At 40.0% G+C, this 22,935-nt stretch overlaps 1 protein-coding gene across 11 annotated transcripts in view; it reads left to right on the top strand.

The window, feature by feature from the left end:
• Positions 1 to 22,935, top strand: part of cacnb2a (calcium channel, voltage-dependent, beta 2a) — a 72,066-nt gene that overhangs the window by 29,027 nt on the left and 20,104 nt on the right. For 8 of the 11 annotated variants that reach the window (XM_044177399.1, XM_044177403.1, XM_044177400.1 and 5 more), the window contains one exon: positions 19,577 to 19,696. In XM_044177399.1, coding sequence (XP_044033334.1) covers positions 19,577 to 19,696 — 120 coding nt within the window. Of the gene's footprint in view, positions 1 to 4,187; positions 4,509 to 16,566; positions 17,367 to 19,576; positions 19,697 to 22,935 lie in introns of those variants that run through there. The other 3 variants (XM_044177409.1, XM_044177402.1, XM_044177407.1) reach the window with 2 other exon arrangements.

Here is a 22,935-nt window from a genome sequence, read left to right as displayed (position 1 = left end):
CACAATTAAACTTCAGGACTTAACAGCCATCACCAATATGATTTCTATGGATGTCACCCACATTGATATTTACCACAATGTAGATGCACATAGCTGTATTTGTTTAGATGGCTGTAAATTTAGACAAAAGGCAACATGAGCAACACTGCTTTGAATATAAAACAGTTAGAACTTAGGGTTTCATGTAGTCCAACTTTAAACCATCTATTTAAAGGATGAGGCTGGTTATATTTTATATATTTCTTATTGTCAACAAATCCCTATCATCACTAAAAGACCAAAACCAACAATCCTACTAACAAGTAGGCCTATTGTCTGTGTAGCCAAAGCTGTTATAACTTAAATAACCATAAATGGTCTTTTTTGGTCTTTTCATGGGATGATTGTTGATAATAACAAAAATATAGAATATCACCAGCCTTATCATTTTAACAGCATATAGACAACAAAGAATATTGTTGTTATGCATGTAATATTTAGGGATTCTAATGTACATGTACAATGTACTGTAGATTGAAGAGCTATATCGACACATTAGAGAAAAATGCTGGTCTGAGGTGAAATGAAAACATATTTAGCTGGGCCCAAACATTAGCAACTGCACTGCAATATTTGCACTGTTGTGCTGTTACATCAATCGTACAGAGTCGTATATATCACAGAGCTGCTGGTACCCTTCCACAGCTAATTCCACTACTTTAAACAACTCTATTTGGTGCACAGTGTACACTCATTTGCCAGTTTAGGTACACCTACAGTAGCTAAAACTAATGCAGTCTAATACAACAGCCCTGCAATAAATCCTGCCTTCATGAAAGTTATAATGTTCAGTTTTTGTTGAAACTGTCTTAGATGCATTGATTCAATTTCATGGTCATTTTGGAAGATGTAGTTCATGGTACTGTTGAATTACGCTGCGTTATATTAAGAGGTTTTTAGGTTTCAGTGAGAGTAAACTAAATATTATAAACTTCATGAAGGTAGGATGTATTGCAGAATGTAAGAGCAGCAGAATCAGAATTTAGTCGACCATCAGTCTCTTTAGACTGTACAAGGTGACTCCTTAGTAACTACCTAGTGAAAGGAAACAACTGTCAGCAATGTCATTTTTTTCCTAAGTGAAGCACCTTGGGATGTTATATTGATCCCCCCTCGTGGTCCAATTACTGAATGCTGGTTTTGTAAGCTATCCTTGTTGGCCTTTGTGTGCTTGTCAGTGTGAATGCCTGCTGACGTCATTGGGTGCATGTATACTGATCGATAAGCCAAAGGCAACGTCGGTATTCATTTCCCAGTGCTGGCAGAGCTGGAAGACATTGATCTGTCAAATCCCATTCAGAGGGAGCTGATATTTGCCATCGGCAGTGAAGAATGCTACACAAAATAAAGCATCCAATCTAGACTAAAGCTGTAATTGCTTTTATTAATTTGACATATTATATACAGTGAATGCTTGTAGAACCTTTTAGCGAAAATCCATTAAACACAGTAAACTTTACTCATCATAAAAATCCTGTCTACACAGGATCAATAAACATACAGTGATTTTTGAAGCATTATTTTAATTAAGTGGCATCTTAAAATCACCATTCAAAATGTTTCCTGATCATTCTCATAATCTCACTTGATTCTTTCATTGCTTTGATTTTCTGGCAGTGTGTTGCAGACTTCACATGCGACAGTCATTTTTGATGAGCATTCAGAGACACCAGCTCACACTTCCTGATCAACTGTCATCACGCTCAGCATGTGGAGGTTTTTGCCTCTAAGGCTGAACTTAATTAGAGTCTGCTTTTCACCTTCATTTACCTTGACCTTGTGTTGCCACAGCAGGGTTTGGATTGGACTACTATATTTTAGCAAAAATGCCAAAACTTTACTGGTTCCAGGTACTCAAATGTGAATTTTTAGTCTATTTTTTAGTATATGATAAATTGAATAGCTCTGGGTTTGGGACTGATAGTTGGACAATACAAGACGTGTGAATACGTCAACTTGGGCTTGGGTAAACTCTGATGGGCAGTTTTCACAATTTTATAGACTAAATAATAAAGCGATTAATCAAGAAGATAATCTGCAGATTAATCAATAATGAAAATAATTGTTAGTTGCAGCCGTAATATGTTTATCAGAACTGTAAATTAATTTTTTGGCAACGGCATATGAATATGAATGTTTAAAAACAGCTTTTAGTTGTTTTGTTGATATTGATTATCTTGTTTGGTTCAAATAACCTGTCTAAGGACAGAGGGTGTCATATGCTGTACAGACTATAAAGCCCCCTGAGGCATATTTATGATTTGTGATGTTGGGCTATATAAATAAAATTGACTTGACTAGTCAATATGTAAGAAACAATTTGACATTTTGTAAAATGAGAAGATGGATACTACTCTCATGTCTGTACGGAAAATATAAAGCTACAGCCAGCAGCCAGTTAGCTTATCTTAGCACAAAGATTGGAAACTGGGGCAAGCCAAAAGTAACAACATCTGCCTACCAGCACCTCCTTAATTCATTAATTGACACGTTATATCTAAACCAAAATATTTCTTGGCCAGGCGCAGTGACTTCCTGGAGTTTTGCCTTCACCTTGAGGTTACCTGGCCAAGAAATAGTCCGACACATAACCCCCAATAAAACCACAAATTGTAATTTTTACACTTTGGTTTCTGTACACATTAAACAAACATAATATAACGTGTTAATTAGTGAGCTTTAGAGGTACTGATACAGTAGTCAGATTTTGAAACTGTTTTGTAAAGGCTAGCTGTTTCCATCTTTATGCAAAGCTAAGCTAACTGGCTGCTGGCTGTAGCTTCTTACTTAATGGAAAGACATAACAGTTATGTCTGTCCATTAAGTGGACAGACATAAGAGGTTATGTTATATAAAAACTGAAATTTCAAGCTGATTTTCTTCTCAGACAACAGAAGGGTTTTATTACAAACTGATGAACCAGGACTTGAAATCATTGTCCTGGTGAGATGAGGATAACTATCCCACAGTTTGTCACGTGCCGAGCACATACCCTGGATGATAATCCTCAAAAAGGGGTTAACCCTGATCAAACACAATATAATCCAGGATTTAGACTGGGCTGCCCAGAAAACATTTTCTCCCCACTGAAAAATACAAATCTGGGCTTTACCAGGATGTCGAATAAAGCTCAGGGCTTGTAGTTTAATAGTTGTATGATCTTACAGCTTGGACATAAAATGTAACTGACTATTCAGTTCTCATCTGTGCTGTTCATTTGGTCTGTTTTTCAAGTGACACAGCTGCATTCGTCTGTTGTCGCTCCTGTTTTATAACAGGAAAATTTAAATTAGTTATGGTTTCATTTTGTGAACTCCGCTGTGGCAGTTTACAACTCGTGTTTTGACCACTTTGATAGACTATTTAACTTGCTCAGCCTACATGAGCTCTGACATAACAGCAGCATGATTACAAAACACACATCTTCAGAGTGTCTGATGTCAGATCACAAAGAGATGGATATGCTGTGAGCTTCTTTTGAAGTGAATGTGCTTTTTTTTTTACAGTAACCACCACAGTTTCTTAGATACCTACCAGCTGCATTACACTGGAGCGCTGACTGGTAATAGAAATCTGTCACTTGATTACTAAACCAACTTTTATATGACCTTCATTTTATGGATCTAAGAGTTTGTAGTGTGTTATGTGCTCTTATTCTACAAAGTAGAACTTCTGTTTGCCTTATTTTTTAATGTATGGTCAAAAACTAGCAAAATGATGTGCCATCAAATGACCAAACGGAAAGTTTCAATGGCTTTGGTCCCCTTGATGATTAAAGCAAATATGGCATTTCGTCGATGTAGTGAAGATAATTACTTCCTGACGTTTTGGTTCTCTACAACATGTGTTGAGACTATACAGTGAGTTAAAATCCCTTAGCCTTCCTCTGCTCAGAGTGTAACGTCTTTAAGGCAAAGCGGAACACATGTAAACTCCCCAGATCACACACTCGCACACAGACATAAAAAGCTTCTGCAGCTGCTTTTGGTGCTTTCTGGAATTTTCAGGTCGGCCCTGTTGGCCAGAGATCTTACTTCCTAACTGGCTGTGTGTGTGTGAAACAGAGAGAGTGTATATATGTGTGTGTGGGAGGGGAGAGGGGCAGGGGGGCTTGTTTTTGGGGCTGGAGGACGGTTGCGGCGCTCTGAAGGAGTGTTCTCCCAGCGTGGGAAAGACGCTTGTCTTTTCTCTGCCTCTCAGGGACTAAAGTAGGCCAAAGAAGGGCTGAGAGGAACTAACTTCTCTCCTCCGGCTCCAACTTTCTCTGCCCGGGCTACAGAGGCAAAGCCATTTCCCTCTGGAGCTGGGACAAGGGGATTTGTAGGAGCGAAGCAGTCGGGCTGGTAGGAGTTCCTCTGCTGAGAGAGGAGATGGGCAGCAGCTGAGGAGATTTTCTCCCAGCCGGGCTGAACAGCACCGAGTCGGGTAGGGCAGAAATGTATCACTCCGGCAGTGAGGAGTCAGATCTGGTAAGTTTGAGTAAACATGCTTTCTACTACTCAAACAGTATCCGTTCACACTTTTCTGAGCCTTACTGGGCAGTACCTCTCACTCTTCTTCTCTCTACCTTCTGAACAAAGAGGAAGGGCTCAGACTGCAAGAGAATGGAGGTTATTAGTGCAGGATTTAAAGGGGCGTAATCATACACTTCCTATTTTCTTCCTTGTCGCTTTGCCTGAAAGTTAGTGAGAGACATGCTCACGATGCACACTGTGACTCTCTTTCAGTGTGCTGTTTTGAGACAAAGACGCTCATTTAGGCATCTTGTCTGAATTTGCGAGCACCGCTGCGTGACCACTACTAGCTTAAAGTGGGGAGCTGAGACAGTGGTTAACAAGCAGAGAGGGAAAGAAAGTAAACAACCGGAATAAGCTTGGTCCTTTATGTACAGAGACCGGTAGAGAGCACAAAATTTGGCTGTGACCTAGAGCAAAGGCTAAAGTTTTGTCTTAGCCACATGAGACTCTGTAACATGAGAATCTCTGTAGTTTTTTGGGGGGGTTTTGGTTTAAGTTTTGATGTCCTTTTGTATAACTTTAGTGCAGAATTTGAGCAACATGTAAATGAGTAGATGTCACGTCCATGCAAGTTTCTAGTTAGTATTTCAAACATTTCCTGTTCTGTGTGTGTGTGTGTGTGTGTGTGTGTGTGTGTGTGTGTAAATAATATGGTAGTGAAAGTCCAAATATTTTCCCGTGATAGTAATCAGTGATTGTCATCAGCCACACCCTTGTATTAATGTCTAATCAGCCTCTAAAAACAAGTCTGAAACAGTAGTCAACACAGAAAACTGTGTTATAAACAAAAATGATTCAAAGCTGCAGAACTCGAGATACCAGATATTTCAGTGGATTTTAAAATTAAAATGCTTAAGATATCCAGAATATGTCCATTTCATGATGATGAATCATTTTGGGTCTTGGGTTTGAATATTTCACTCAGTGTAAACGTTGTAAAACTTCAATTAAGAGGTGAAACAAGATGATAAAGAATATGTTTTGTGTGATACTGTCCTGAATAAGAAAAGGGAGACAAAAAGGGGAAACCTATCTTAAGTGATTGACCTAAAACCAGTCTGGAATAACATCTAATATATGAGTAACTAGACTAATTAAAGCCATTAAATCATATATTATTAACCGTAGAAAAGGTTTCAGTCGTAGTCATCTGGACACTGTTTTCAGAATCAAGACGTTTCGGAAGTCATTCTCAATTGTGAATGACTTCCGGATGGGAGCCGAAACGTCTTGATTCTGAAAACAGTGTCCAGATGACTACGAATGAAACCTTTTCTACGATAGAACACTCCTGGACGAATGAGGGACTACACCGTCATATATTATTAAGTGCTACAGTGTGTTGGTTGTATGTCCATGTTTTGAGAGTTTGTATGCAGCAGATACTGTTGTCTTTGTTTCTAGAAACCACCTGACTAGCTGCTCTCTGCTGCTCAATCTATAGCTCGTTGCTGATCATTTAGGTCTAATTACTCACACACAGAAGCTCCTGTTGTACTTTAAACATCAACATAAGTAGAAGTCTAATCAGCAAGTGTGGGTCTGCAGGGCCTTTAATGAAGTGATGCTTTGTGATGGTACATTACATGAAAAGGTGATTAAAGCTCAGGTATAGACACATTAATTACATGATTGCTAACATCGACTATCATTTTGAATAATTAAATTAATTAAATCATTTCACTTTAATCTTTTTAAAATTTCAAATTAATCTCAAACCATTTTGATAATCGATTAATTGTGTCACTCATTCTTAAAGCAAAAATGGCAAATTTTCACTGATTACACCTGCTCAAATGTGACTATTAATTTTTTTTTGTCATATATGATAATAAACTGAATATTTTAGGGTTTTGGACTGAACTAAATAATACAATCAATTTGAATATGTTAAATTGGGTTTTGGGAAACTGTGATGGGCATATTTCACTTTCTTTTGACATTTTTATAGACAAAAAATGAATAAATCTAGATAATAATTGATAGATTAATCATTAGTGAAAACAATTGTTAGTTGCAGCCGTACCAATTATAGCTCACTTCAACAACTGAACCAAGGACGTTACTGCTACAATAACCACATGATAATGTATTATCGCCAATGAGGGATTAAGCCTTGATTGTTTAACAAGCAAACAAAACAAATTTAACAGTCTAATGTTGTTTCATGACTGACCTCTTCATGAAAGTATAAGTGGATAATATGAGTGCATTTTAAATAAGCACCTAAACTGCTGACATGTTGCTGTTCAGTACAAATCATGTATGTCCAAATTTGGTGATTTTGAATTTTTCAAATGAGCTGTAGAATTGAATGTTTATGAGAAAATCCTTCCACTTCTAAAACTAAGTAAACCATTTAAAACCCATTTGATTATATAAAAACTGCATCGTCACAAAGCTAAAAACAGCGCTGTTTTTGGAGATACATGGTTTTCACAAGACAGTGGTGGTTGCCTTTTAGGCCAGCCTGAATGGATATATAAGATAATTGTATTTCCCACATTACATTGATTTTTGTTATGTAACTTATATCATCCTTATTGGATTTGATGCAGAAAATCTAAGCACCAATGTCCACTTATTATATTTGGAGTTTATGTAGAGAAATAATCTATCCCTTAACGGTTAAGTTGACCTTTTGTGGGCATTCTTTAGAGAGAGTTTTTTTTTTTTTTTTTTTTTTTTTTTTTTTGGTTATTCATCACTGAAATCTGGGAAATCCCCATGCCTCTTTGGCAACAATTTAGCATAAATCACAAATTTAGCCAGGAATTGGTCCAGAGTATATAATTTATCTATGTATAACATAAAATAAGTTGCTGAAATCATTTTACTCAAGCACAGTCCCATTTGTAGGGTGGTATGTTTTGCTCCACTGAAGATGATTACCAGCACGTTCTGCTCTCTTTGCCAATTCTCATCAATCATCCACAGCCTGCTTCATACACCAGGAAACTGCCAGAATATTGATAACGCAAGCACAAAATAGCAGCACAGAGCAGCCCCTGGCCTCTATTACTGTGTCCCCTTGATCAGCCATCATCCTATTATGGTGCTGTGTTTCCACAGAGGGACCTGAGAGGGAAGGAGCTGCTAGATAAACTAGATCTTCCTGTGAAGAGATTCACTGTTGACGAGAGCAATGCCCCTCATGGGACTGCTGCTGCTGCTGGTTGCAGGTAATACTGGAGGAAATGGATTAGCACATAATTTGCAGTTGAAGGGGTCCTGTCACCCTGCATTTTTCTTGCAATAATGTTGCAGGGATTGTATGAGGTGCAGCAACAGTGAAGCAGTATTGAAGCAAACATCCAAACAGTACATGTTTATTTCATAGTCACAAAGTCAGAATAGCTGAGCACAGAACAGCACCTAAAAAGGTTTAATCAGTATCGATACTTTTAGACTAAAGTCAATATTTTAGGCCCTAGCAAAGGCAATGCCAGTTGGTTGGTTCACTACTTTGGCCCAGACTGAAATATCTCAACTATCAGATGGATGACCCAGAAATTTGGTACAGACACTGATGTTCCCCAGCGGATGAATTCTGTTGACTTTGGTGATCCCCTGACTTTTCCTCTAGTGCCACCAGCAGGTTGACATTTTTGTTTTTTTAGTGAAATGTGAACCCATACATACCTATGGTGCCTAGAGGATGAATCCCAATGAGGTTGGTGATCCTCTGACCTTTCATGTAGCAAGATCAACAGGTCAGAATTTGTCCAATACTTTTGTTTATGACTAAATTCCTGCAAAACTATTGAGATTCCCATCATCCTCAGCTGTAGTTTGTGTTTAGTGCTAATTAGCAAATGTTAGCATGCTAACACCCTAAACTAAGATGGTGAACATGGTAAACATTATACCTGCTAAACATAAGCATGTTAGCATACGGACATTAACATGTAGCTCAAAGCACAGCTGTGCCTAAATACAGCCTCACTGAGCCACTAGCATGGCTTTAGACTCTTGTTTTAAGGAACATTACAAGGATCTCAAATTGTAAAAGTCTTGGATGTTTCTTCTATTCGGAGAACTTAATAAAATTAATAAATTCTCAGTAGTATTTCTATACAAATTTATCTTGCTGTTGGCTGCTGAGGCTATAAGACTGACCTAACTTTAAGTTACCTCTCAACTATTATATATAAAGACGAGTGTTTCATTTAATCTTTTTCCTTGTTATTAGTGCTGAAATTATTACAGTTCTTTAATCGATTAGTTAGGTAGCTATTTGTTGGTGGAGGAGTTTTGTCACGCTAAAGGTGTCGTGATGTAGCTCTGAGACAGTCAATTAATTAATGGATTAACAGAAAATGAATCATCAATTATGATAATAAATTAATCACAAATCATTTCAGTCATTTATCAAGCAAAAATAACAAAATATCCACTGGTTCCTGTTTCTGAAATGCTGCTATTTGTTGCCCCATATCTTTGTTAGGTGAATATCTTTGATAGTTGGATTGTTGGACAAAACAAGCAATTTCAAAACCTTGGGCTCTTTGTGTTAAGCATTTTTCACTTTTTTGGGGGGGCTTTTTTTTTTGATTAAACGAGTAATTGATTATTAAAAAAATATCGAGAAAGATTCGTAATTTACCGATAATGAAAGTACATGTCAATTTCTGCCTTATATTTGATAATGAGTTTTTAAGAATTTTTTCTCCTTTTTACTATTTCAGTATTGTGAATTTGATCTATGTTTAGGTCTTACTCTGTGTGCGCAACAATAGACGTGTGTGCACAAAAAGCTTGTAAATAATAGAACATATTCAAAAGGCATAGGTTTTAAGTCTGCCTGCCATGTGGTTGGTTTCTACGTTTTTAGCTAGCTACTGTGCGCTCTGGGATCATGTGATTGACAGCCAGTGAGTTCATCACCTCGATGGGATGAGCACTTATCTAATGCACTGGCACATGGAATGCTGGGTAAACACTTTTTTCATAGGCCCGTCAGTGTCACCTTGACGTTCATGCGGCCAATCCCTCTTTTGCCACAGCAGAGGGATCATTACTCCCCCCACACTTTTTCTTTCACAGATGTACCGCCAATCTGTTTCTCTTTCACGTTCTTGCTCACTTATTCATTCCCCTGTTCTGTGTTAAATATTAGCAACCATTCCTTGTAGCAGTCACACATCTCTCACTTTTGGCTGTCATGTCTGCTCTCATTGTTTCTGTTTGACGAAGGAGACGCTGTTTGTGGACCGATGATTTAATTGACTTTGTGTTGCACTGAGTGAAGTGGCAGTGATGGACAGATGGCTGGGAAAAGAGGCTTTGGTTTCAGCCAAGAATGAGTCATGCCAAGCCTGAAACTGCTAGCAAACTCACTCAGCCCATTGTCAGCCCACTGCAGTCAGCTACAGTCCGTCAGCCAGAAGTGAACATGACTTGGCACGAGCAGTAATCTTCATTCTTTAATCATGATGTATAATGTGAGGTATACTGTGCCGTCTGACCACGCTGCCCCATTAGATTCACTGCTGACACTTGTCTAAATTTTGGCTGTTTTGCTCATTTTGTCAGTAGGTCTGAATTTCAAGATGAAATTCACTCCATTTTAGAGATTGGGATTGGGGTTACTAGAGGGTGAAGTTTACAAACTACACTGTAAACTGTTGGGTCATTCATAACTTGTCTTGCCTAGTCTGTTTTTACTCCCTTTTATGTTGCAGGATTATGGCATGGTGTCACTACATGTCTTAGCTAGGCATGACATTATTTTCTAGAATGAAGGAAAGTTCATTCGAAATGCCAATAAATGCCATTTAAGGCTTATAATGGTAACATGTTGATGTTGAGCAGGTATAATGTTTACTATAAGCACCATCTTAGTTTAACGGGTTAGCATGCTAACATTTTCTAATTACAACTGAACAGTACAGCTCAGGTTGATGGGAATGTGATTAGGCAGTGGTTAAAACAGTTTGTTTGTTTTTTGCCTGTATGTCTAAAAAGGTTTTCAACACAGAGCAAATATCTGTATATGAAGAGGATGGTGTCAGTGTCCCAGGGATATAAAAGCCATGTTGATGGGACTCAGGACTGTCAGAAAATGTTTTTGCCACTGGAGCTTTCAATAGTATCAAATGATCTTCCTCAGCAGATGGAGTTGCCCAGTTGTCATGGAATTGTAGATGTCCAAATTTCCATTTTTTCTGAGCACTTTAAGGACTTGTCGTCCACGTTAGCTTAAAAGTTGAGACTGAAAGTTTTGGCCTTGACCTTGTAAATGGAAGTTAACAACAGTTTTTTCTCAACTGTTATCAAGGTGAAGAATTAGCTTTCATTCTCCAACAAAGCATTCATAGTGTAAAACAAAAACCTATTTTTCATGGATTTTTTCACCCCCTATTGTTGTTTTTCCATCTCTGATTAATATGTTGAGAGCTTTGGGGCTTGCAATTTCCATCATGGTTTGGAAGATGTAAACAGGAAGTGTTGGATGCCGTGGCTACCTGAGCCGTGTTATTTTCTTCTGTAGTTGTTTACATTTTGGTAAATCTGTGCCATAGAGAGTCATGCTGCAGTTGCTGTTTGAATTATAACCATGGGTGTACAGACAAAAATCACCTGAATTACTTTTGATACTCAAAAAAGTCTTGATTTGATTATATTGTGGCAAGTTTAGAGGGTATAAGTTGCACCTTTTATAGGTGATTTTTAAACATAATTATCAACTTGAGTCATTCTTGACCTTGGAAACAACAGTTGATAAAACAATTAAAACTCATCACACAGTCCTTATCAGCAGATGAAGGCTGCTCAGTTGCCATTATGAACTAAAATTATTAGAATTATGGACATTTATCAGCTACTAAGAAAAACTGCTAACACTGGAAAAAGTAAATTGTGCTGATTGTGCATTTCAGTATGACATACTTATGACACTGACAAGGACGGTGTGATTTTTTTACTTAAAATGCATCAGTCCCTACAGTCAGAAGTAGTGCAAAGATGCACGTAACCATTCTTCCCTTCTTCAGCAAACCATAGAGGAAAAACGGCAGCCAAAGCCATTTATAATCCCGAGAGAGATGGGAGATGAGAGCAGTAGAGTAAAGGGTCAGTATGCAGTGTTTCCCACAGGATTTTGTGAGACTGTGGTGGGTGGACCTTGGACCATCTTGAGGGGTCCGGGGGCATGCTCCCCCGGAAGAAAAATGTGTACATTTTCAAGTTAAATCTGGTGCACTTTGAGAGCTAAATTAAGAGGCTAGATATATGAAGAAATGTGTGCTCTAGTAAACAATTCAATCATAAACACATTCAGGGTTTTCCCTAGGTTTCTGGAGGGCTTAGGTGCTATGGTTGCGGTGGGAGGGTTGTGGGGTTTGGGGGTCCTCCCCCAAGAAAATTTGATGTTGTCTTACTAAAAACTATGCGTTTTACATCATTTTAGACTATTATCATTACAATATTTATTAAAAAACACACAGGTTATAGTTGTTCACATTACACTCTGGCATTAGCAGGAAAAAAGTAAAACAAATACTGATGAAGTAAGCGCGTCCTGAAGTTATCCTTTTACATTTTTGTGAGTGATCGCACTGTGTGCCATGAAAAAAATACTAATCACAAAATAACATTGGTAAAACAAGGCTTATAGTGAAGGGATCTGAACTGCGACTTGCTCATCCTCCCAATGTCAGGGTGAAGCCACTAACCAGCTGGAGCAGTGGGCATTGTTAGGATTGTACGTTTATCTTTTCCATACTCTTATCGGCCTGGTTCTTTATCAGTACTCTGACGGTTCTTTTTCATTACTAAAGAATTGAGGGTTTTTTTTGGTTTTTTTTAAAGAATGAATTCAGAACAGGATTAGAATTGATTTATATTTTAAATATAACTAAATATTGTTTCTAGAACAGCAACAGTAAAGTTCACAACTATATGAACTCTAATATATCCCTGGAAACAAAATATCAGTAAAATAAATAATATTCCTGACATTAAAATATGAAGAACACAGTCAGTATCAGTCTCCCTCTGCTGCTGGTGTGATCACGCTGGTAGAGAGAGGAGGGCCTGGTTTGTCTCAGCCAGCAGTAAGTTTACAAGAATTTGCCAAATTTTAAGATTTGTGGCAAACTAAGATAAACAGTTAGGCTACATAAAGACAGCTTTTGTTTTAGCTTATTCGTAACAATTCGCTATTAGCTCAACAAGTGTGCTGCGGTTGTAACAACAACAACAACAACAACAACAACTGCAGATAAAGAAGGTGGAAAAATCACTTTTGTACTTTTCCTAAAACGTTACCTGGAGGCTCCACCACGGCCTCTCTGCTGTGTGTGTGCGTGAGAGTGTGCGCGTGTACACCAGGGGGAGAGGGGCTGACTGACTGGGAATGAGATGCTTTGCTGAAGCAAGGGGGCAAAACATAATGTTAGAGATCTTTTATGTTAATGTGAGAAGTGTCAAAATATTTTGGTTCATTATGAGACTGGCGGGACAAATTAGACTGTGGCAGGAAAACACTGGTATGGGATGGGAAGGAACGGAATAAGGTGAAAGTAAGTGTGAACGGGAGAAATAAGAGTGAGATAACATTTGGGGAACAGCAAAGAGAGGGGACATCAATGTTAACAACAGTAAACAAGCTGTGAGTGAGCATCCAGTGTGGCCTGAGTGGAAGGAAAGTCTTCCACTAGTCTTCCAAAGTCTTACTATATGTAAGAATTTAGGGAAAAACAGCTAAACTTGACTGTGAGAGCACTTTATAGCTCACATGCGCACCGTTTATTTTCTGCATGACCACAGCTCTCCATTTTTTAGTGTATATATAGAGAGAATAACTCCTATAGTGGCTAAAAATGAAAATGGAAGCTTTCAGATCATGAAGAGATTCCTTGGTGTAACGGCTTCATCCACTATAAGTGACTCTGTCAGATGCAGGAGGCAGAATCACAGCCCCCCGTTTCTCTGTGTGGTAATTGCCCCAGTGATTTGTGATGTTGTAATGTAATGATTGCTGCGCCACTGCTGCATGTAGAGGTCATTGGTGGTCTTACAGCAAGGACCTCTGTCCAAATGAATCAATAAGGGTGGTATAGAGACCACAGGACCATTGCCCTTTCAGTTCCCCCCTTCATCTCTCTTTCTCTGACCACTGCATGAAGACGGCCAACTCTCACACATATTTCTATTTGTCTGTTCTGCCTTCAAAGTCTGCCAGCGCAGATTTGCAGCCCAGGTGTTTGTTAGGAAGTAGGATTAATATTAGACAATTCTGCTGTAGTGTGCCATTTAGGTGGCAAGACAAAGGGTATAGAGGTCGTGGTCGTGTTGGATGGGACAGTAACTACACTGGGTCTAGGGCTGGACCCGAATATTCGACTATTCGGATATTCATTTGTTGGGTAGGTATTCGATTTTCAATTTGGGATTCAGATATTCACACACACACCTACCGACTGTCTCTTAGGCTGCACACCGCTGCACACACACACACTAGCTAGCCCTGCCTCTTTCTGTTTCTCTCTCGCTGTATCATACAGGGACAAATACATACACGTTGTATGTCTGTTGACTTTCTTTGCCAGTAATACGTTTTATAAAGTTGCCCCAAAAACACAACTTGCGTTTTGGATTTTTTCACCCGTGATTCCGTTTTCATGCCAGCAGGGTAGCTGCTTGTGCAGGAGGCTTGTTGTTAAGGATGTAGCCTATCGAAACGATCGAAACCAATGCGGTACTGAATGACATCTGCACCAAGCAGGTGTGTTCACTGTTGCTTTACATAGTCTGCGCTTATCCACCGTCCCAACGCTTTGTTTGGCAAATGCAATGAGATTTGCAGCTTTTTCTGGATCTTGGTAGAGTGGTAAAGTTAGCAGGAAGAGCGTCCTGTAATCTGAAGATTTACAAAAGGTTTTCAAGACACCGAATTCCTGCTACATTGAATGGAGCTTAGATTCTCAGTGTGCTGTGTGAGCCCAAAAAAAGAGTACCTGTCCTCATGGTAGCAGTATCATACTGCTATTAGATTATTATTAGTGGCCTGTGTGTGGGTGACACAGCGCTGTCAGTATCAGTGGGGCAGCGGGTCTAGAGGTCAGTCATGTCAGGCAGCCAGAGGCTCGTTCTGTCGCTGTGAGTCTTTGTCAGTGTTGCTATCGGAGTGCAGCCTTCACAGCTCCACCACTCTTATCTCCGGGCTCCACTGCTCCACGTTCAGAGCATCTGTGCCCTGTGCCCTCTTGAGGCTAGTGTCAACCCACCTTATCGAAACATATGTGACCATTGCACGATTTCTTGAAAAACAGGCAAAGCAGTGGATTGATGTACTATTTTCTTTTCTAAACTGCTGTTGTAACTGAGATGATCAGAGATGTTATGATGGACAAGATACATTTTTTTTCTTGTCCACCATTCCCATCCATCTCTGTTCAAAACAATCTACTTCAGGTAATTGCCTTCCTCATCGGGCTAATTGGTCTTAATGAGCTAAAATCACATTATTCTCCCCCAGCATTTCCTTTCATGTAAGATGTGTCATATTTAAGTGCACGTGTCTTGTTGAAAAGACCCTGAGCAGATGGAGGCGTGTCATCGATTGGTTATGATAAGCACCACTGATTAGCATGTCATCCTTTGATCTACAGTTAGTGCTCCTTGGGGAGTGACTGCTGGTCATAAACCAGCGGGCTTATTTCAACTGCTGGTCCCACGGGCCGACCCCTGACTTCTCTGACCTCACACAACCTCATGACGAGTCAGACAGTGGAGCATCATGCGTAAGCAGTGCAAAAGGGGGGGGGGGGTTGAATAATCCTTCTGCAGGATTTAACTTCGGCTGTTCCTTTTATGAGGATGGGAAATTTTTAATTAACGCTGTAATTATTCTCATTTGTCCTGTGTGGCTTTGCGATGGTCCGCTCACTTGTAATGAATCTCCGCTGATCTGACAGGCGAGGATTTAGAGCAGCTTTTACCTTAGAATCCCTAATGCTGAGACCAGAGTGAGGAGGAGATGATTATACACTATATTTACACTATATTTAATTCTTATTTCTTACGGTTCGGGCTGCAACTAACTATAATTTTTATCATCAATTAGCCTGTGGATTATTTTCTCCATTAATCGATTGTTTTGTCTAAACAATGCCCCAAAATGTCCCATCACAATTTCCCAGAGCCAAAGGTAACATATTCAAATTGCTCAGTCTGTCTTACCAACAGTTCAAAACCTAAACATACTCAATTTACAATGATATAAACAGATGAAAATCAGAAAATACCCACATTTAAGAAGATAGTATCAGCTACTGTTTTATACTTTTACTTAAAAACTCAAACAATTTATACAGCCCTACTCAAACTAGACAATCAATTAATCGGAAAAAAATAATACAGATACAAATGTATTCAGGTAATGCTCACTGAGCAAACACTGCAGCCTAGTTCATTGTCAATATAGCAGGAGAGCCTTGTGTGTTTTGTGTCTAATGGAGCATCATTGTTTAGCATTTTGTGCACACCAGTAACCTCAGCCTTGCTTGTCTTGTTGCTTTAGTTTCCCCAATGCTGTTGTTACTGATAAAAATTAAAACCCTGGGGAAGGGTGGGAATTATTTTCGGCTTCCAAAGGAGGGCATGAAAGGGAAAGTTTGAGAACCACTGCATGAATCGATAATGAGAATAATGATTAGTTGCAGCCCTAATTTGATGCATAATAAAGGTGAGCAGATTTAGATTCAGATTTTAGGATTTTCTACAGTAAACAAGCTCTTCACCTCTGAGAAGATGCCGATGTGACATTTATTTTTCAAAAGCTATAAACAGCCCATATCAGGGAGAATGTAGTGTGTTTACATCTACAAAGAACAAAACAGCATGCACAGTCGACACATAAACAGTATCCATATAGCACACGCACTGCTCAGCACTGATCACTGCAGAGACACAACGAGCAGATGGACTGACTGTGAGGGGTAACTGAGGAGAAAAAAATGAGGGGAGTGACAGAGGAGGAGGAGAAGGAGGGGTGGGTAAAGACAGAGATAGAGAAGCACAATCGCTGAAGGTGTGTGCAGGACAAACACTGACAGGCTGAGACATCGAGAGTGAGAAAGAGGGAGCTTGCAGCACCTGAGAGGCGGCAGCTTCATTAGTATCAGGAGGACAGTCGTCACAGGCAGCCACACCAGGACTTGTGTAGATAAACTGTTGTCATCCACCGCTTGTGGAGCAGCACGGGGAGGCTACAGCGGAGGAGGAGAACGAGGCTGGAGCCAAAGCTTGAATGAGAGGATAAGAAGCATCGCTGCCACCTGACTCATACTGGGAGTCAGCCTCAGCACCTGCAGCGGCACTCTGAGCACTCCAGCTATCAAGGAGACTGGGGGAGACTGGGGGAAGAGAGCTGCTGAGATTATGCGCGGGGCAGAGAGCTCCTGTGGATTCCCAGTCTTCGGCAACGACAGCAGCAGCAGGACGAGCAGGAGCTGTGGCTCTACAGATAGTAGCAGAGCTAGCTGGAGCTGCAGCAAAACAAGGAGCCCTAACTCCAAAGCTATTTACTTATCCAGAGATGAAGGTAGCATTTACAGCCATGGTGTAACAGGAACCAGCTGTCAATGTTGCCACAGTGCTGAATGTACCTGTAGCCAGAGCAGTAACGGTCTCTGCAGCGCTGGTGCAAAGGTGACCACAGCAGTGCAGTTAGGTGTAGTTGTAGCAGTAGCAGGGGGGGCAGTGGCTCAGGACACTGAATGACCAGTGTGGCTGATGAAGGCCACCTGGATCCGCTTGCTGAAACGAGCCAAGGGAGGTCGCGTCAAGAGCTCTGATGCCTGTGTAAGCAGATTTTGAGTGTGTTTACATCATGAAAGCTGGTCTGTTGTGTGTGTGTGCGTGCATGTGTGTGCCTGTGCATGTGTGTGTTGTCACACACTGTGTGTCTTTAGTTCATCCATCAGTCCATAGTGTTGGGGTCAGTGTGGCACGGTTGTGTATTGCCTGGTGATGATGAGAAGCTGGCTGTTGTTATCAGTTATGGCTGTCAGATTCTGGGCAGAGCTCCATATCACCTCCCTCTGACCCACTGGGACGGTGTTCTTGATCACGCCCCATCGTTATACGTGACCTGATGGAATAATCATACCAGGTATGTTCAACTGCACTTTTCAAGGCCAAATGTACCTCATAACAGAGAGGCTAATGTGCAGTAAGATGCCAATTTAGGACATTTATATCTCATCTGAATGTGGAAGTGCTGCATATTCAAACTCAAGACTGCCTACCTCCTATTCAGACTCAAGCTTAAGCAGCCTTTGTCACATAGTTTAGATGTTTGTTGATGTTTTGAAAGCCACAGGGAGATTAAATTGATCATGAACGTGATGACAGGAAAAGCAGCCTATGGATAATTAATGAGCTTGCCTTCAAATGAATTATCAGCTACAAAGTAGGGAGGATGAAAGACACAGAGGCAATTGATGAGCGGCAGGGTTTCATGTAAGAGGACATAATTATGAATAACCTTATATTATGTACAACACTTGTATCATCTCTACATAAGTCATGTAATGTAAGTGGAGAGGAGGGAGACCCACTTTTGTATGTATGTGATGGCTGGGTAATGCTAATCAGGCACAGAGTGAGGGAGGCTATTTTTAACTCAGACAGCAGAGGGTAATGGTGCAGTGAGATGAATGAAAGACCTTGTGTGAGTGGCATAGTAGCGTGCAGGTAAGATAAGGCTCACACTGCTTTCACTTAGTTAAAAATCCCTTCTTTTAATCTTGACCCTGATTTATATATACTTATATATACTTAAATGAAACTGATATGTGGTGCTGGGAAATTATTCTGTTGTGTATGTGCAAATGTCGATCCACAACATCCACAAATTAAATTATGAAACTTTTCCTCACATTTTTGTATGTTTTTCATAAGTATTTAATTTTATTTCAGTAGCTACAAAGCCAAAATGCAGTAACTTCATACAGTATCTATGCTAGTCAAAATTTTGTAAAGACCAAAATCTGACTTGTTGATATTTGTTTTCAATTAAAAAAAAATGTATATGTATATAAATTACATTAATTATGTATATGAATTGTTTAGGCTATATAAAGGTATAATTTAAAAGAAAACAGCTAAAGATGGTCAAAGCAAGAGCCAAATTTAGCTAAACTAAAGCTAAATTTTACCCCTTATCTGTTTCCTGTTATTGAAATGTATACATTTTGATGAACGAACATCTCAGTAATTTGTTATTACAGAGTATTACTTAATTTACTTCAGCAATTATTTATTATCTGTCTTCATGTAGTATATAAGTAAGTGTGTGTGTGTGTGTGTGTGTGTGTGTGTGGTGTGCACCAATGCACTGCACTCAGGATTGTTTCTAAGGTAGTAATCGTGTGTGTTTTGCTATTTGCGAGTCTGCTTGTTTATGAGTAGATCTGTCGCAACCAAATCACATATCACATAGAGACATACTGGGACCTGGTGTTCTTCAACATTTTTCCCAGTGTTTGTCACAGAAGGATCACAACAGATCTGCAGGCGAGCAGCTGAGAGAGAGCTAAGGATAGAAGAGCTGCTGGTGATGTGATTCTATGAAAGATTGTTTGTGTCCTTTGGCATCCTTTCTCAGAAAAAGAGGAAGTGTCCATAATTTGCTACAGATTCAGTCAGCTCTTGTTATTTCCTCAAGTTGTTGCAGTGATGTGATTGATAGTGGAATTACATTTTATTGAGCGTAGCCTCTACATTCATTATTTCATGGAATCAAATGAGATTCCTTTGATGATCAGAGCTAACACTTCAGTCTGTGTGGGTGGGTTTGAACATTTGTAAGTTGCACATCAGATGCGCAACTCCAAAGTTGAACATTTCTTTGAAGAGCAAGGGCAATGCAAATCAAATTAAGTCCTCAACATGCTGTGAAGCCCACCGCTTCTTTGATGCCTGTCATTTTTAAAGTGTGAATCCAGATGGACGGAGTTGAGTTTCAGTATATGTGTTTTGCTAAAGTGTTAATGTTTGTCTCTCTTTAGGGTTCGGCCGACTCCTACACCAGCCGTCCATCAGACTCCGATGTGTCCCTCGAGGAGGATAAGGAGGCAGTGCGCAGAGAGGCAGAGCGACAGGCTCAGGCACAGCTCGACAAGGCCAAGGTTGGTATCCAAGACACAGCAGCACTAAAGCCACTCCGTCCAGTTCCTACCTACTATAACTCTGTGCTCTATGGGCCCCAGACGGGGAGTGACAGGAACATTTTGGAACAGGGAACAGGGGGTCAGGTGGGGGCACAGACTGTGAGAAGAGGGACCAGTGATCAACGTGTGTATGTTCTTATACTTTTATTTTTGTAAGGACAATTTGAGTGAACATTTATGGAAAATTCTGACTTTTTGGCGGCTGATTTCATACTATTCCAGTGATTGACAATTGGTGGCGTTAATGAGAAAAGAAGCATAGCAATGTGCCTGAAAAGGCAAGGAAGAAGACATGAATGCAAACATTGCACAATTTAAAATAGGAAAAAAATCTGGCTTTGCAAATGTTTTATGACCTATAAATAACAGGTCTAACATAACATGTATGTTAGACCTTAAGTATACATATATACATAAGGGGGTAACGGGATGAGGCATGTAGTTGTGATGGTTAGGGTCAGGGGCAAGAGAATGCCTTATGTCAATGAGTGTGTTTGCACAGACAAAAATGGTTTATTATGCTTGGATGAATGATGTCGGGCATCACTCAAATGGTAATCTAAACTTTACACTGGTTGGTTTGTTATTGAATGATGAAAAGCTGCGTCTGCTTCCTTTTTGGTCTTATTTTTTAGGCCTGCATGTTTTTTCTCTTTTTTAGCTATGTATAGTATTCTCAGTCTAGTAGGGGGGTTCACAAGTCAGATTTATGTGGGGACAGGGCCACTTAGAAGACCAGTCTGGTCAAGGTTTCTGTATAAAGTTTTTTTTTTTAAATTTTGACTCAAAGTTTTCTTATTTCTGATTTCCCCAGCTCATCTCGCTCACACTCAGACATTAAAGTAATAATGATAAATCATATGGTGTTTATTAATCCTGATTTGAGGATTAAATAAACACTAGGTGACTATGAGAGGAGCAGGGTATTACAGCCGAATCCAGCTAGTTTCTAAGATGAAGAAAGGGCTGTTTGGGGCTGCTGATGTGAGAGGTTAGGGGCCTCAGAGGGCTCAGAGGGCTCAGCGTCACTGTTTATCAGAGCCAAGCCTCGCCTGCTCTGCTCTGGGCCGCAATTAGCAGCATATAAACAAACACACACACAGCAGAGCAGGCTTGCCTTTGCTCCGCAGGAATTGCAATCAGAGCTCGCTTCCACAGAATCACTCAAATCGCTGGCACTGTTAAGATTTTTGCCTTTGATCTTTGAAATAATTCGGCTATCTTCTGTACACATTCTGTTCTCTTCCTGCTTTACAGCTCATTGGATAATTCATGGTGTTCTATTTTTGCATATTAATTCAAGCAAGTGTCTGAAAAATTGGTTTATTGTCTTTCACTGGGTGTTTAGTGTCTATAACAGCTAGCGCACTCATTAGCTGTAAGCTCTAGGCTTTTGGCTATCCATCCATTCTAGCAGACATTTTCCTCCTGCGCTGTATCTCGGGGTAGCTCGTAGCTGGCAAAGACAGATCATTCCAGCAGATCTATGTTGCTATTTTCCAGAGCCACCCTCTCTGGCTCGCTAATTAAAAAGATAAGTTGGCTTTATAGATAACCTGGCATAGATTACCCCCGTTGGCATTTTACATGACAGATGACCAGTAAAATATAGCCTCTCAGTGGTCTGGCCACCGGAGAGAGAGCTGGGGTCAGAGGAAGTGTAGACTCTCAGACTGTGATCCTTTATGAGCAGTAATTCACGATGACTTCCCTAACATACCATTGATATTTGTTAGCAGTGTGGATAGAGTTGATGCCTGTAATGTTAAGTACAAGATTTCCCATTGCCCTAATATACTTCTTCACATTACATTACATTCATTTGGCATCCAAAATTCACATGTATTTACATATACATACATACTAAACACCTTCTGCTGTCTCTAATTGACCCTTAAACGTCAACTTCATCAATTTAACACATCAAAATTAGTATTGGGAGTACTAGTCAGTCTGTGAAATCAGTTGTATAATGTGGCTTTTGTGGCTCTAGAGAAGCTTTGTCAAGTCTGAGATAATAACCCCTGATGATGTCATCAGGTTATCAAATTTGGAGAAAGAAAGGGCTGTGTTACAAACTGGCTGAGTGAAGTTTGAAATGTGAGCGCATTTACCAGAGAGGGAGCATTATAGTAGTATAGTATAGGATCAAGGGTTTATTTTTTTTAGCTTGATCCATATTAGGGACAGAAAGTCCCTAAAGGGATAGCTTAGCCTCTGCTGCTTTGATTTTGACCATTCTTTTTTTCGTCTTTTGCCAAGTCCCCCAACTTTATGGAAGTGCAATACTAAATTGCTGGAGTACTTTTAAATCCAGAGTACAGTCATGTCTATGTCTATCTGTTTTCCATTTGTTATCTATTTTCTGATAGAAAAAAAATGTGGGATATATATTATAACTTTACTCACAATACAAATTAATATACATGTCCATTCAAGTCAGAAGTTACCTCACCTGACCTTTTATGTGGCACATCTAGACATCAGACTGTAATTTGTTTTAAAGGCACTATTCAGGTCAGGCTGTTGAAGGTGACTGGTTTTATAAGTATTTAAAGCTGCTATAATCAATATTTTTATATTAACAATGGATGAAACAGCTACTTGTATGTGAAAGGGGTCACTCATAGCTCTATGGAGAGTTTCACCATCTTTAAGCTAATTGTTTTGGTATTCCAGCTCGTAACTTTACATTTTTGGTTCACTCTCACCAATCTCATCAGTGTCAGTTTTGGCCACACAGAGCTATTTTGTTTTCAGCAAAATAGCTTGGCTATTTTGTTTTCAGCAAAATAGCTCTAAGAACCCACTGTACACTACCTGGTCTGCACCAAATGGCAGACAGAGTTAGCAACTAGCTGGTGAACATGGTGGATGTCATGGCGTTGGCAAGCGGAGAACAGGGAAAGGACCCAAATGCAGACAGAGGAGGCAGACCGAAGACTTGAGTGGTTTATTTAAAGCTTACTGTAGGCAGGTAGGCAGACCGGTGGATAGGCAGACAGGTACACAGGATGGCTGGCAGGCAGGCAGGCAGACAGGTAGACAGGCAACAAACAGGTAATGGGCAGGCAGGCAGCTATACATCCAAAAGACAGAGAATCCAGAGCCAACATAGCAAGGGCCAAGCGGAAGACCTCAGGCGGATGGCCTGGAGGCAGGGCAAAGTCTGAGCAGAGGACCTCTGGTGGACGGCC

This window comes from Siniperca chuatsi, linkage group LG19 (assembly GCF_020085105.1).
Source record: "Siniperca chuatsi isolate FFG_IHB_CAS linkage group LG19, ASM2008510v1, whole genome shotgun sequence".
Classification (NCBI taxonomy): Eukaryota; Metazoa; Chordata; class Actinopteri; order Centrarchiformes; family Sinipercidae; genus Siniperca; species Siniperca chuatsi.
This window is presented reverse-complemented; position numbering and strand designations above follow the sequence as displayed.